General features: G+C 36.6%; 1 protein-coding gene across 2 annotated transcripts in view; it reads left to right on the top strand.

Annotated features, from left to right (window-relative positions):
* Positions 1–13,852, top strand: part of LOC129271275 (fatty acyl-CoA reductase 1-like) — a 32,115-nt gene that overhangs the window by 5,844 nt on the left and 12,419 nt on the right. For both annotated transcript variants that reach the window (XM_064106683.1, XM_064106684.1), the window contains 4 exons: positions 2,334–2,406; positions 3,396–3,502; positions 10,110–10,287; positions 11,560–11,604. In XM_064106683.1, the coding sequence (XP_063962753.1) occupies positions 2,334–2,406; positions 3,396–3,502; positions 10,110–10,287; positions 11,560–11,604 (403 nt within the window). The remainder of the gene's footprint in view (positions 1–2,333; positions 2,407–3,395; positions 3,503–10,109; positions 10,288–11,559; positions 11,605–13,852) is intronic.

The raw sequence follows: 13,852 nt of genomic DNA, 5'->3' as shown, positions 1-13,852 counted from the left end.
ATATTGGATTTCAAGTTGTTTACTAATTCTAATGTTAACAATACGCGTGACAAAGTTAATATGATGAAATAATTTTAAGAACATAAATACCTGTGGTCGTAACATTTTGCGTTTTTTTGTGGGGAGGGTGGCAAATATTCTGTTATGAATATTGTAATACTAGCAGAGAATGATTCACCATTCTGTGGGCCGTTTCATAAAGCTGTTTGTAAGTTAAGAGCGACTTTAAGAACGACTGGTGAGCATGGTGAACCTTTCTTACGCGCTAAACCATTGCCAATGAACATTTTGCTTCATACCATTTTCCACAAGAAAGGATCACCAGTCGTTCTTAACTTAGGAACATCTTTATGAAACACCCACCAGGTGACTTTGTATTATAAGAGTACACAATACAAAGGTGCATCCTTGGTAAAAAAAAAAAAAGAAGAGCTATAGGACATGATATGATTACCACATAAACATGTGTGTTCAATAAAGCAATCGGAAAAAAAATTCATATAAAAGAGGGGCTAGTGTTTACTTGCGGTAGACAGGAAATATACTTTACATTTCACATCCGACCATCAACGGGTATGATGATCAGGAGCGTCGATCCATTTTTCAGATGGGGGGGGGGGGGGGAATCATAAATCAACATTAAAAAGGCGCTCGATCGCACAACACAAATTCTCTCTCTCACACACACACACACACAGATATATTCTAGAAAGTGCCTAGAAATTCTAGGCACTTTTTGTAGTCCTGAACAAGACAGGTTTATAACTTATTGTGATGCAAGCACGAAGCGCGAAAAAGCTGAAATTTAGACCTAAAAATAGGACACTTTCTTAACGTTTTGGAAACCATGAAAAGGATGGGTAATTGGGTATCTTCCTACATCAATAGTGCGACCTGGATTCTGGGCATTCTAAAAACATTTCTTTTTATCATGTTTATTGTGAAAATATAAAATGCGAGCGCGAAGTGTGAGCTGAAAAATATGATGCTCCGATCTGAAAAAGGGTCAATTTATGCACTACTTCAAGCACTGTCATGACTGTGTAGGGATATTGTGAAGTGGATGTGGATCGCAATGAATAGATGATGCGAGCGCGAAGCGCGAGCTGATATACTATGGGTTTTATTTTGGGCTAGGACCGGGATATTTGAAAGAAATAATGTCATCATATGAAAATGATGACTATCTCTCTATTCCTTTTCCCAAGCTCGAGATGAAACTTGTCGATACTCCAATCTAAAAAAGGGACAATTTGATTATTAGGAATTCATTATTTTGTACTGGACTATATATTAAAAAACTGAATTTTATAATTGTGTTTGGTTAATTTGCTGATTTTTGTGTAACATTACAATTTTATTTTATGTTTGCAATTACGGAATTATTGGGGGGGGGGGGGCAAAACGATATGCTTACCCTCGCAATATTTTCATTGGTGGGGCCTCCCCAGGATCGACGCCTCCGGGGAGCGTTTCATCAATACTTTTGTCCGACAAGTTGTCAGATCTGACATCTTTCCATGATTCTGATTGGCTGGGAGGCATTGTTCCTATGGTAACTGTCGGATAAAATGGGACTTGTCGGATAAAACGTCCGACAAGTCTTTTCATGAAACGCCCCCCTGATGATGATCACAACGTATTGTGCCATCTCATGAGAGTTGTAAATCATCATCTGAATCAGAAGACCAGTCCCAGCCTTTTTGCCAGTCAATTAGTTCCAAAATTATTTTGACAATTAAAAGCACCTACATTTCTTGCCCTTACTGCGTGTATGAATAATAATAATGATGATAATACTACCAACATGCTTACATCGCGCATATCACTACCAAATGTCTTGCTATGCGCTCAATTGGATATTATTGCCCAGGCTTTAGCCCTGTAGCCTTTTACAGCGTTGTGGCATTTCAAGGAATATATTTCTGCAAGGTACCAATTTATCTTACCTTTGATGAGTGCAGCACAATGTGGATACATTTCTTGCCGTAGGAAATTATGTCATGGTTGGGATTCGAACCCACGACCCTCTGTTTCAAAGTGTGATGACTAATTAACTGGGACACAACGCTCCACAGAATCCATGTTAGATGTCGAATCATAGACATTTGTCAATCAGTTATGACTTTGCGTCGAATTAATACTTTTTTGCCCTCTTGTCACAGTTAGGCGTGTGTGACCTGTACGTGCACCCGACAGTTTGCATCTTTGTTGTTGCATATTTGCTTACTAACATTAGAAAGTTAAAACAAATTAGATGAAATATCAATGAGGGATGCTTGAAACCAAAATGATGTCAGGATCTTTATATTTAATATTTTCTCTAATTTTAGAATCTCCCTCCGAATGAACGTGCTTGCCACCAGAAAGATCTTACAACTCAGCAAAGGGATGGATAAATTATTGGTAAATAAATATTTGTCAGGTAATCATTTAAATTAACATGGTAAGGCACGGGGGTTTTATAATTAATAATTAATTTCAGCAGTCTTTTGTTTATTGATTACTCTATTAATAATCCAATATTTGGGTATGAAAACATGATTAAGAATAAGAGATTAATGCAAAAATTTTATCTAAAGATGTCAAATTCAAAGAATTATGAAAAAAGGGGATTGCTATTTTAGAAAGTAGTGGTTGGCCCGGTAACCTTTTTTTTGGAATGTCACACCCTATGAAAAGTTTTGAAATTTAATGAAAATTAGAGTTAAGAAATCTTTGAGTTCTGTCTTCCTTTTCGCATAAATCTGCTGGTATTTTTTTATCCTAAAAGGCTGGTTTATTTTCTTTGACTGGTAAAAAAGCGATTTACACAATTTTATTCTGATATAATTTTATTCTAATATACAAAGTCTGGAAGCAATGTGAACTTAATTAGACCTTGAATTAATTTTCTCTTCTGTAAAGTTTAATTAAGTTTTAATTGTTACCATAGAAGTAAAAGACCTCTTTGCCACTGTTATTTTCGTCATCTTGATATAACTGTTTTTCATAGTCTCTGTACAATTAGTTATAATCATGAAGTCATGTACATACCGGAATATGTCAAATCAGTCGGTATGTATGAGTTCAGAAATTTCCTGTATAAATTTCATTCGGCCCTTGCTACACTGTATTTGTTTAAATAATTTGAATTTTGATTATGTTTTCATTCTTTAAAACACCCCGATTCAATTCATTTCATATGGTCAATAAAAATAGAATTTCATTCTGAAAAACATACGAGCGATGTTTTTAGTTTTCTTACATATTTATACAGGCACTGCATATCAAACAGTCTTATCACAAATATTTTTAATCTACACCTTGCATTTTAAAGAATAAGATTTTTTTTTATTTTTTTTCATTTTTTTTTCACGTACATGTAATTATACCTTTTTGCTCGCTATTTGCAGGTATTTCATCATGTTTCAACAGCATATAGCAACTGTGACAAATCCAGAATAGAAGAGATTGTTTACCCCCCTCCCGTTGACCCATACAAGATCTTGGATGCTGCAGAGTAAGTTGTCCAGCCCCTCCCATTGACCCATGCAAGATCTTGGATGCTGCAGAATAAGTTGTTTGCCCCTTCTTGTTGACCCATGCAAGATCTTGGATGCTGCAGTGTAAGTTGTCTACCCCCTCCCATTGACCCATGCAAGATCTTTGATGCCGCAGAGTAAGTTGCCTACCCCCTCTCATTGACCCGTACAAGATCTTGGATGCTGCAGAGAAAGTTGTTTACCCCCTACCATTGACCAGTACAAGATCATGGATGCCGCAGAGTAAGCTGTCTATCCCATCTTGTTGACCCATACAAAATCTTAGATGCTGCAGAGTAAGTTGTTTACCCCCTTCCATTAACCCATCATAGATGTTGGATGCTGCAGAGTAAGTTGTCCAACCCCTCCCATTGACCCATGCAAGACCTTGGATGCCGCAGAGTAAGTTGTCTACCCCCCTTCCATTGACCCATGCAAGATCTTAGATGCTGCAGAGTAAGTTGTTTACCCCCTTCCATTAACCCATCATAGATGTTGGATGCCGCAGAGTAAGTTGTTTATCCGCTTTTGTTGACCCATACAAGATCTTGGATGCCACAGAGTAGTTGTCTACCCTCCTCTCATTGACCCATAGAAGATCTTGTTTGCTGCAGAGTAAGTTGTCCAACCCCTCCCATTGACCCATTAAATATCTTGGATGCCGCAGAGTAAGTTGTTTACCCCCCTTCCATTAACCCATACAAGATATTGGATGCTGCAGAGTAAGTTGTTAACCCCCTTCCATTAACCCATCATAGATGTTGGATGCTGCAGAGTAAGTTGTCCAACCCCTCCCATTGACCCATACAAGATATTGGATGCCGCAGAGTAAGTTGTTTACCCCCCTTCCATTAACCCATACAAGATCTTGGATGCTGCAGAGTAAGTTGTTTACCCCCTTCCATTAACCCATCATAGATGTTGGATGCTGCAGAGTAAGTTGTCTAACCCCTCCCATTAACCCATACAAGATCTTGGATGCTGCAGAGTAAGTTGTCTAACCCCTCCCATTGACCCATACAAGATATTGGATGCCGCAGAGTAAGTTGTTTACCCCCCTTCCATTAACCCGTACAAGATCTTGGATGCTGCAGAGTAAGTTGTTTACCCCCTTCCATTAACCAATCATAGATGTTGGATGCTGCAGGGTAAGTTGTCCAACCCCTCCCATTGACCCATGCAAGATCTTGGATGCTGCAGAGTAAGTTGTCCAGCCCCTCCCATTGACCCATACAATACCTTGGATGCCGCAGAGTAAGTTGTTTACCCCCCTTCCATTAACCCATACAAGATGTTGGATGCTGCAGAGTAAGTTGTTTACCCCCTTCCATTAACCAATCATAGATGTTGGATGCTGCAGAGTAAGTTGTCCAACCCCTCCCATTGACCCATGCAATATCTTGGATGCTGCAGAGTAAGTTGTCCAGCCCCTCCCATTGACCCATACAATACCTTGGATGCCGCAGAGTAAGTTGTTTACCCCCCTTCCATTAACCCATACAAGATTCAAATTCAATTCAAATTCATTTATTTCACTTCCATCAAACAAAAACAAATTGTATACCATATATAAAACATAAATATTTGTATCCGTTGCAAATAAAATTAATTATACATATGTAGTGAAAAAAAAAAAAAAAAACACTTAGACGATTTGGGCAACACATTGTAGGTTTTAAATATATATACTATTTTTCAATATAAATTAAATTAAGATGGAAATGGAGGGACCCACTAAAAAGCAATGCTTGTACAATGTGGGCCCCTCGAGAAATAGATAACACAACAAATAACAAAATGACAAAGTATAAATACAGATAATCAAATGAGAAAAGAATGAATAAATGAGAGGGAAATACTCACAAAATAAATACAAAGTAATAAAAAATATACAGTTTGGTGAAGGACAAAACAACCCGTCCTAAAAATATCTACCCTTCCCAGCCCCCCCCCCCCAGAAAAACTTGAGAAGAAAAAAAAAAAGGGGGAAAAAGGGGGAGAATGCCCTGAGAAGATGGATGGGTGCTGCTGTACGTAGATAGAACACATGCCGTCGTGGACTCAAGCAAACTGGATTCAATGATGTGTATAAGAGGAGAAAAAATATATAAAATAACCTGGAAAGAATATAATGCACGAAAAATGTCATTGATGCCGTTAAACAAATAACCGGTAGGAAGGCGGATAAGCGGACTGGAGAGGAGAAAATAGAGGAGAGGATAGACACAATAATGAGCACATCTGAGAAGGACTTGTGTCAGATTTTTTTAATAAAAAAAGGATAATAATTTTATGTTTTAATTTTAGTTTAAAGTAATAATGATGATGACTTGACATAATAATGATGATGACTTGACAGAAATGATGAATTAAAATTAATTTGGGAGTATATTATAAGGTTTTAATAGAGATAATTTGAATTTAGTCTTAAAAGAGTTCAAAGATTTTGCATTTGTTATATCATTATGAAGTGAGTTCCATAACTTCGGTCCATCGTATATAAATGTGTTCTGAGCCCGCAAAGTTCTTAAAAGTGGTAAATGAAATTCACCCAATCGCCTTGTTGGATAGTTGTGAATGGATTGATTTTTTGGAAACATTGAATTGAATACATTTGGGAGGTTGTTGTTGTTATAGTTATACATAAATTGACCGAGATTAAACAAATATAAGTCCTTAATTTTCAATATTCTATGTTCAAAAAATAATGGGTCAGTATGAGACAAATATGCCGTGTGACATATAATACGTAGAGACTTCTTTTGTAATAGGAGTAATTTGTCTAAGAGTGTTTGTTGTGTGTTACCCCACGCTAAAATTCCATAATTTAAATAAGGCAATATAAGGGATGAATATAATGTAAGCAGGGACGATAATGGTAAACAAAATTTAAGCTTGTTGATTATACCAATGTTGCGTGAAATAGTTTTACATATGTTATCTATGTGAAATTTCCATGAGAGCTTATTATCGACTGTTATTCCAAGAAACTTAATATGGGATACATTTTCCAAGGGAGTTCCATCCAAAATAATATCAACAGGAAGTGTATTTATGGAGTTGCTAAACAACATGTATTTTGTTTTTTGAAGATTTAGTGACAATTTATTTGCTCTTATCCATTCGGTAACATTTTCTAGTTCAGAGTTGATTATATTAGCAAGGTGAAGAGGATTTTTATGTGAAAAAAATAAGTTAGAGTCGTCCGCAAAGAGAATGAAAGAAAAAACGTCTGATGATCTACAAAAATCATTAATATAAACTATAAACAAAATCGGGCCTAAGATACTACCCTGGGGAACTCCACAATTATTTTTTTTCATTTGAGAATTGCAACCGTTTAAAAAGACATATTGCTTCCTATTCAAGAGGTAGCTCCTGAACCACTCCAAGGCCTTCCCACGCACTCCATAATGATGTAATTTGTTAAGTAAAATATCATGATTAATGGTGTCGAAGGCCTTGGAGAAGTCCAGGAACAAACCAATTAAATGAGAAGATTTATCGATTGAATGTGCCGCTTTTTCAATGAAACTCAATAAAGCATGTGTGGTGCTATGCTTTTCCCTAAATCCAAATTGGGAATTTGAAAGAATATTATTTGATTTGAAAAAATTTACAGTTCTTTTATAAATAATCTTTTCAAGTATTTTCGACAATGTAGATAACAAAGAAATAGGGCGATAATTATTAACATCTAATTTATCACCCTTTTTAAACAAGGGAATGACTTTTGCAACTTTCATGCTCTCGGGGACAATGCCGTTAAGAAGTGACAGATTGAAAATATGAGTTAGGGGATCCGCAATTGACGATATTACCCCCTTAAGAAGAAAATTATTGATGTCATCATGTCCTGTACTTTTTTTAGAACTAAAATCAGAGACAATATTAATTATCTCCTGATTATAAGTTGGAGCGAGAAAAATTGAACTAGAATTTGGTGGGCCTAAAAATTCAGAAAAGTGTTTTGTTGCGGGAGGAATATTACTTGCAAGATTTTCCCCAATTGAAGAAAAATGATTATTCAGGATACTACAAATTTGGTGGGAATCTTCAAAAATAACATCGCCAGATCTAATTTTTGTAATATTAGATTTGTTATTTGATATATTCATTGCTTGTTTTAAAACTTTCCAAGTATTTTGCATATCACGCTTGTAAAGTTGTAACTGGTTAGTAAAATATCTTTTCTTTTCTAAACGTATAATTTTTGTCAATGTATTTTTGTAAGAAGTATATTTAAGTTTGGATTGCTCAGAGCGTTTCATTTTATGTTTATAATACAAATTATTCTTCCTATTTATCGAACGCAAGAGCGATTTGGAAATCCATGGGAGCTTCGGTGATTTTTTGTAGTTAGATGTCTTATCTCTAAGTTTTGGAATATGAGTGTCAAAGTGTAAATTAAAAATGTTCATAAAATTTTCAAAGGACAAGTTTACGTCATTATTATCAAAGACACAAGACCAATCAACATCGTCTAAACTAGCACCCAGACGAGCTATATTTTCGTGTGTTATTCTTCGTTTTAATGGACGGCTATATATGTTATTGAATCTGTCTTTTAAAGAGAAATTAGTCGAGACAGGGAAGTGATCAGTGATATCAGAGAGTAATATGAAGGAATCGGGTGGGGGAAGAACGTTACAGAAAATATTATCAATAAGAGAAGCGGATTCATTGACTATGCGTGTGGGTTTAGATATTAAAGGTAAGTAAGAAGCGGATAAAAATGTTTCCAAAAAATCTTGTGTGACATTATTTTGTTTTAATAAATCAATATTAAAATCGCCCATTATAAAGCAATTTTTATTATCAAAAATTGGATTTTTAACTAAGTCTGAGAGATGATCTAAAAATGATTTAATATTCGAACTCGGAGGCCTGTATATTACACCTATGATAATGTTTTTGCTGTTAGGGATAGTAATTTCAATAAAAAGAGATTCAATTGTATCAGTCATGCTGTTAAGTTCGTCTCGAACTACATAATCATAGGATTGTGAAACATATAACGCAACGCCCCCACCCATCCTATTTTGTCTGTTGTTAACTAAAAGATCATATCCATCGAGAGCGAATGGAAGGCTTGAATCATGAGAAAGCCATGTTTCGGTTAAACCTACTACTGAAAATGTTTGCATGGTGGGATTATTCAAAAGTAACCGTAATTCATCAAAGTGTTTATTAATGCTCCTAATATTAAGGTGTATTAAACTGGTTGTGGGTGACGTATTCAGAACATGGACTTTGAAATTGGTTATCAGTGTCAAAATCATAATTCAACTCTTGTGACGATGAATTAAATTTGTCTGTAACATGATTTTCAAAGGAATATGTTGGATGCTGCAGAGTAAGTTGTTTACCCCCTTCCATTAACCCATCATAGATGTTGGATGCTGCAGAGTAAGTTGTCCAACCCCTCCCATTGACCCATACAATATCTTGGATGCTGCAGAATAAGTTGTCTAACCCCTCCCATTGACCCATACAATATCTTGGATGCTGCAGAATAAGTTGTCTAACCCCTCCTATTGACCCATGCAATACCTTGGATGCTGCAGAGTAAGTTGTTTATCCCCCTCCCATTGACCCATACAAGATCTTGGATGCTGCAGAGTAAGTTGTTTACCCCCTTCCATTATCCCATACAAGATCTTGGATGCTGCAGAGTAAGTTGTCCAACCCCTCCCATTGACCCATGCAAGATCTTGGATGCTGCAGAGTAAGTTGTCTACCCTCCTCTCATTGACCCATACAAGATCTTGGATGCTGCAGAGTAAGTTGTTTACCCCCTTCCATTAACCCATCATAGATGTTGGATGCTGCAGAGTAAGTTGTCCAACCCCTCCCATTAACCCATACAAGATCTTGGATGCTGCAGAGTAAGTTTTCCAACCCCTCCCATTAACCCATACAAGATCTTGGATGCTGCAGAGTAAGTTGTTTACCCCCTTCCATTAACCCATCATAGATCTTGGATGCTGCATAGTAAGTTGTCTAACCCCTCCCATTAACCCATACAAGATCTTGGATGCTGCAGAGTAAGTTGTTTACCCCCCTTCCATTAACCCATCATAGATCTTGGATGCTGCAGAGTAAGTTGTATATCCCCTCCCATTAACCCGTACAAGATCATGGATGCCGCAGAGTAAGTTGTTTATCCCCTTTTGTTGATCCATGCAAGATCTTGGATGCCACAGAGTAAGTTGTCTACCCTCCTCTCATTGACCCATACAAGATCTTGGTTGCTGCAGAGTAAGTTGTTTACCCCCTTCCGTACATAATCGTTGCAGAAACGGAACCTTGTCTTCTGGAGAATGATGTCACCATTTGCTATCCATGCCTAAAACGCACCTTTAGACCCGAGTTTATTCTGTTATTTGATATACCATATAGATTTAATAGAGTACAGGTCGTTTTGCTAATATGTATCTATTTTTACAAAATTAATTTGATCAGCATATTTTTCACCAGATATTGTTATTCGAAAAGTTTCTTCCCAACATTTGTAACCCCCCAAAAAAGAGATAATACAAAAGTTCTTTGATATTCTCAAAGAATTGTAATGTTATCTTTTAGATGGATGTCGGACGACATGATGGAGGCGTTAACCCCCATGCTACTGGGGAAGAGGCCAAATACATACACCTTTACCAAGGCTCTGGCAGAGTATGTCGTGAAAGAAGAGGGTAAAGGGTTGCCAATTTGCATCACAAGGCCGTCCACTGTTTTAGGCTCGTGGAAAGAACCATATCGTGTAAGTCACTGCGATAGTCTTCGAAATTCGATGTGAGCGATAGTGTTTGTTTTGAACCTTGAGTGATATCACTGTGGCAGTAGTGCTGATTTATGCAAAATTTGGATGTCGTCCGACATCCGACAAATTACCAAACTCTATCTTGTCCTTCATTTTTTGTTTTGTTTTAGAAGCGTGGAAAGAGCCTTTTTCTCTTAGCAATGCACTGACATGCAGATGGGGCTCAATGGGGACATGGACCCCCACAAAGAAGAAATTAATAAATAGTGGATAGATGAAGAAATGAAAAATAGAATTGAATTGAAATAAAAAATAAAATAAATGAATAATAAGAAATAAATTATGATCATGAAAAAGAAAGAAAAGGAAATGAAAAGTGGTGAAATATATCTATTTTCTGTATTATGTCCAAACCTGTCCCAATTGTAATTTTTATAATTTTCTCGCTCGTTTCAATTCCTCGCAGCTTTTAGGTATTTCTCGCACAGCCATGTCTGGCACCCTTAAGTTTTTCGGTTCATTAATGGTATTAGTCGTCAGCATTTTAGATTTAGTAAAAGTGTAATTTTTGTGCCTTGAGAGTGGTTTTATTAAGGTGTGAGCCACCATTTATTCAATATAAATATTCGACAATTACAACAAATACACATTTTTCTTCATTTGTCAACCAATTTGTTTTGGGTTTGTTGTGTTCACATGGTTTAGCACACTGGGACCATCCACACTCTTGATTGAGATACGATCTACGCTGCTTAATGCAAAATTGATTTAAACTGTGCAGAAATATTGCTTTCTTTTATTATTCGTGAATGTGATTGTTTTCTTGTTCATAAATGTATGTATCTATTAGTGCATGATCTGTTCTTTGAATGTAAGGATAAGGTTAGAAAAAAAAGGAAAATGGGGTTCAAATTCATTTTTATAGCATAGGCGCATTAGAATAATTCGAAATAAATGCATCCGTCAGTTATTGCTTAGTTTCCAACTTAACAAATCATGGAGTATAAAGAGTCATGATTTAACCCCCCCACACACACCTAAATGGCAATCACATATACACGTTATGCCTTAGACGTCAGAATCTGATAGCACCCTCTCTGTAAAGGGAGTTGTTAGAGATGTGATCATACCCCCCAAATGAATAAATAGATAAATATCTAGATAATAAATAAAATAAATGAATCAATAAACAAATAGATAAAAACAACGTGTTATGCAATTCCATATCTGTAAATGTCTCTATCATCTTATAACTTGTTTCCCTTTTTTCAGGGCTGGGTAGATAACATATTGAGTGGAAGTGGACTCATGGCTGCTGTAAGTAAAAGCATGATTTTTTTGAAGGATATTGGAGTAATACCCCCATTACACCAACGCTACGTCCATGCAGTTCTCGCTACGTCAAAGAAAAATGGCCATGACGCAGTGGGAACTGCTGCAGCGTACTGAGAGCGTAGCGAGAACTGTTATTGACGTGGCATAGTCTGCATGATCTCCGGAGACAAATTTTCCGCTACGTGGACTTTGAACATGTCCAAAGTCCACGTAGCGGGGGCGCCGTCTGAGCAGTGCGTAGTACTGACGCACTAAGGACTTTCTTATCGCGTACTAAAAGCTCCATCGACGTAACATAGACGTAGCGGACACGAAAAGAACACCACTAACGCACCATGAACGTATCAAGGACGTAGCGCAGACGTAGCATGCACGGGACGATATCATATTTTTCGAAACAAGGAAGTTATCGCTACGTCCCTGCCATTTTTTTTTCGGAATTTCAAGGACGTAGCAGGAACTTCCTCCGGTGTAATGGGGGCATAAGCAATCCAGCAACAAATAAGAACCGTCTTATTGCATTTATTACCTCGTCTTTGGTTGGAAGTTTGAAAATGGGAATCTGGAGGGTAGGCCGAACCACTCTTGTGATACTGCTTTTGCTTTCGAGATTAAACTATTGAGAGTTCCTTGATTGGTCTGAGTTTATTCAAGTTACTAGAGACCTTAATCTTTTACCTTTTGAATGATAGAGACTGACATGCTCCTGCGACATTTTCTCCGTTCTTATCATCCCAGAGGGCAAAGGGTTCGACCTAGGACTGTAATATAGTTTTTGGTTTAGAATTATTTAAAGAATAGGATTATGGTTTATTTAGTTTTAGAGGTTCGGTTTTAAGCCTGGCTTAACGTGCAGATTTTTCATCGTCTGAGCATTTGTAACCAGAGCACATGTCATGGAGCCAGGAGGATAACGGCCATCCATAATGGCACCTTGTTGTGAACGGTCGGGTAAGTGCCGTGCATTGTTTCGGGTAAATTCCTGAAGCTAGCCAGCTTTTTATGGCATGTATGGTGTCTTTGTAGCAAATTTTTCTTATGGTGACTTCCAAAGAACAAATAAGCTACCAAGAAATTATACAAGTGATAGAGATCCATCCAATTAACATGGGTCCATGTGCTTGTTTTTGTTTAGCCATAGAGCTTCAAAGTTCAGCCAAATGGACGTTTTTAAGAATTGCACATTAAAATGATTTTGGCATTTTCAGACATCACGAGATCTGTACATGTGCAATGAGTTAAAACCTCTATTACTCAGTCAAACCCAATAAAAAATTTGATCAAATTTTGCAATATAGTTAATAATTGTATCTTTAAGATAGAATATCTATTTATATTGCTATAATCTTTGCTATTTTAAGTCTAACAGCACAGTCAGTTCTTAAAAATGGTGTGAAAGATAACAAAAACAAAGTTTCAAAAATGTGAAATTTCAATAATAATATTTAGAAGCACAATAAATGCTGCACTTTATTAAAAACCCAAGTCATTTTCACCCAACTCTGCAAAGTTGTAGAAGAAGGTATACCTAAGAAGTGCAAACATTAAAAAACAGGGGTTCATGTACTTGTTTTCAAACTATCAGCATTCTTTTAAAGAGCGAACGTGCTTTTTGAAACACCAAAAACGTACCAAATGCTTTGTATCTATGTGATTTATTTATTCAATTGTATATATATATATATATATATATATACTGTAAAAAATGAAGTGCTTATTCAGCACTTACAGTGCTTGAATAGTGACTGCACTACGAGTGCTGATTTTCTAGTTTAAATTGAGAAAATCAGCACTCGCAGTGCGGTCACTATACAAGCACTGTAAGTGCTGAATTAGCACTTTATTTAACAGTGCATATACAGCGCATTCCAAAAAAAGGGTCCCTCTGACAAAGGACTGAATTAATTCTAAAATGTGGTAGTATTCTCAAATAAATGTTCGTAGAAAGCTCATTTCATGATCTAACTTCTATGAAAATTTCATTGGTCGCGCTTCAGCGGTTTTGAATACACATTCTGCTACGTAACAGTGGTGCATTTTAGCCCATTCCAAGTTTGCAGCATTGATGCATATCTGCATTGTCTATGGCATGTAAACCCCGATTTTTAGAACCTAATCATATCCAGGCTCATCAATCATAAACTTGGGCATGTTCAGAAGGACAAAAAAACATAAAAAAATAAGTTTGTTTGATGATTGATAAGGGGAATCAGTGCACCAACTTGAAAGA

The sequence above is a fragment of the Lytechinus pictus genome, chromosome 11 (genome assembly GCF_037042905.1).
Source record: "Lytechinus pictus isolate F3 Inbred chromosome 11, Lp3.0, whole genome shotgun sequence".
Classification (NCBI taxonomy): domain Eukaryota; kingdom Metazoa; phylum Echinodermata; class Echinoidea; order Temnopleuroida; family Toxopneustidae; genus Lytechinus; species Lytechinus pictus.
This window is presented reverse-complemented; position numbering and strand designations above follow the sequence as displayed.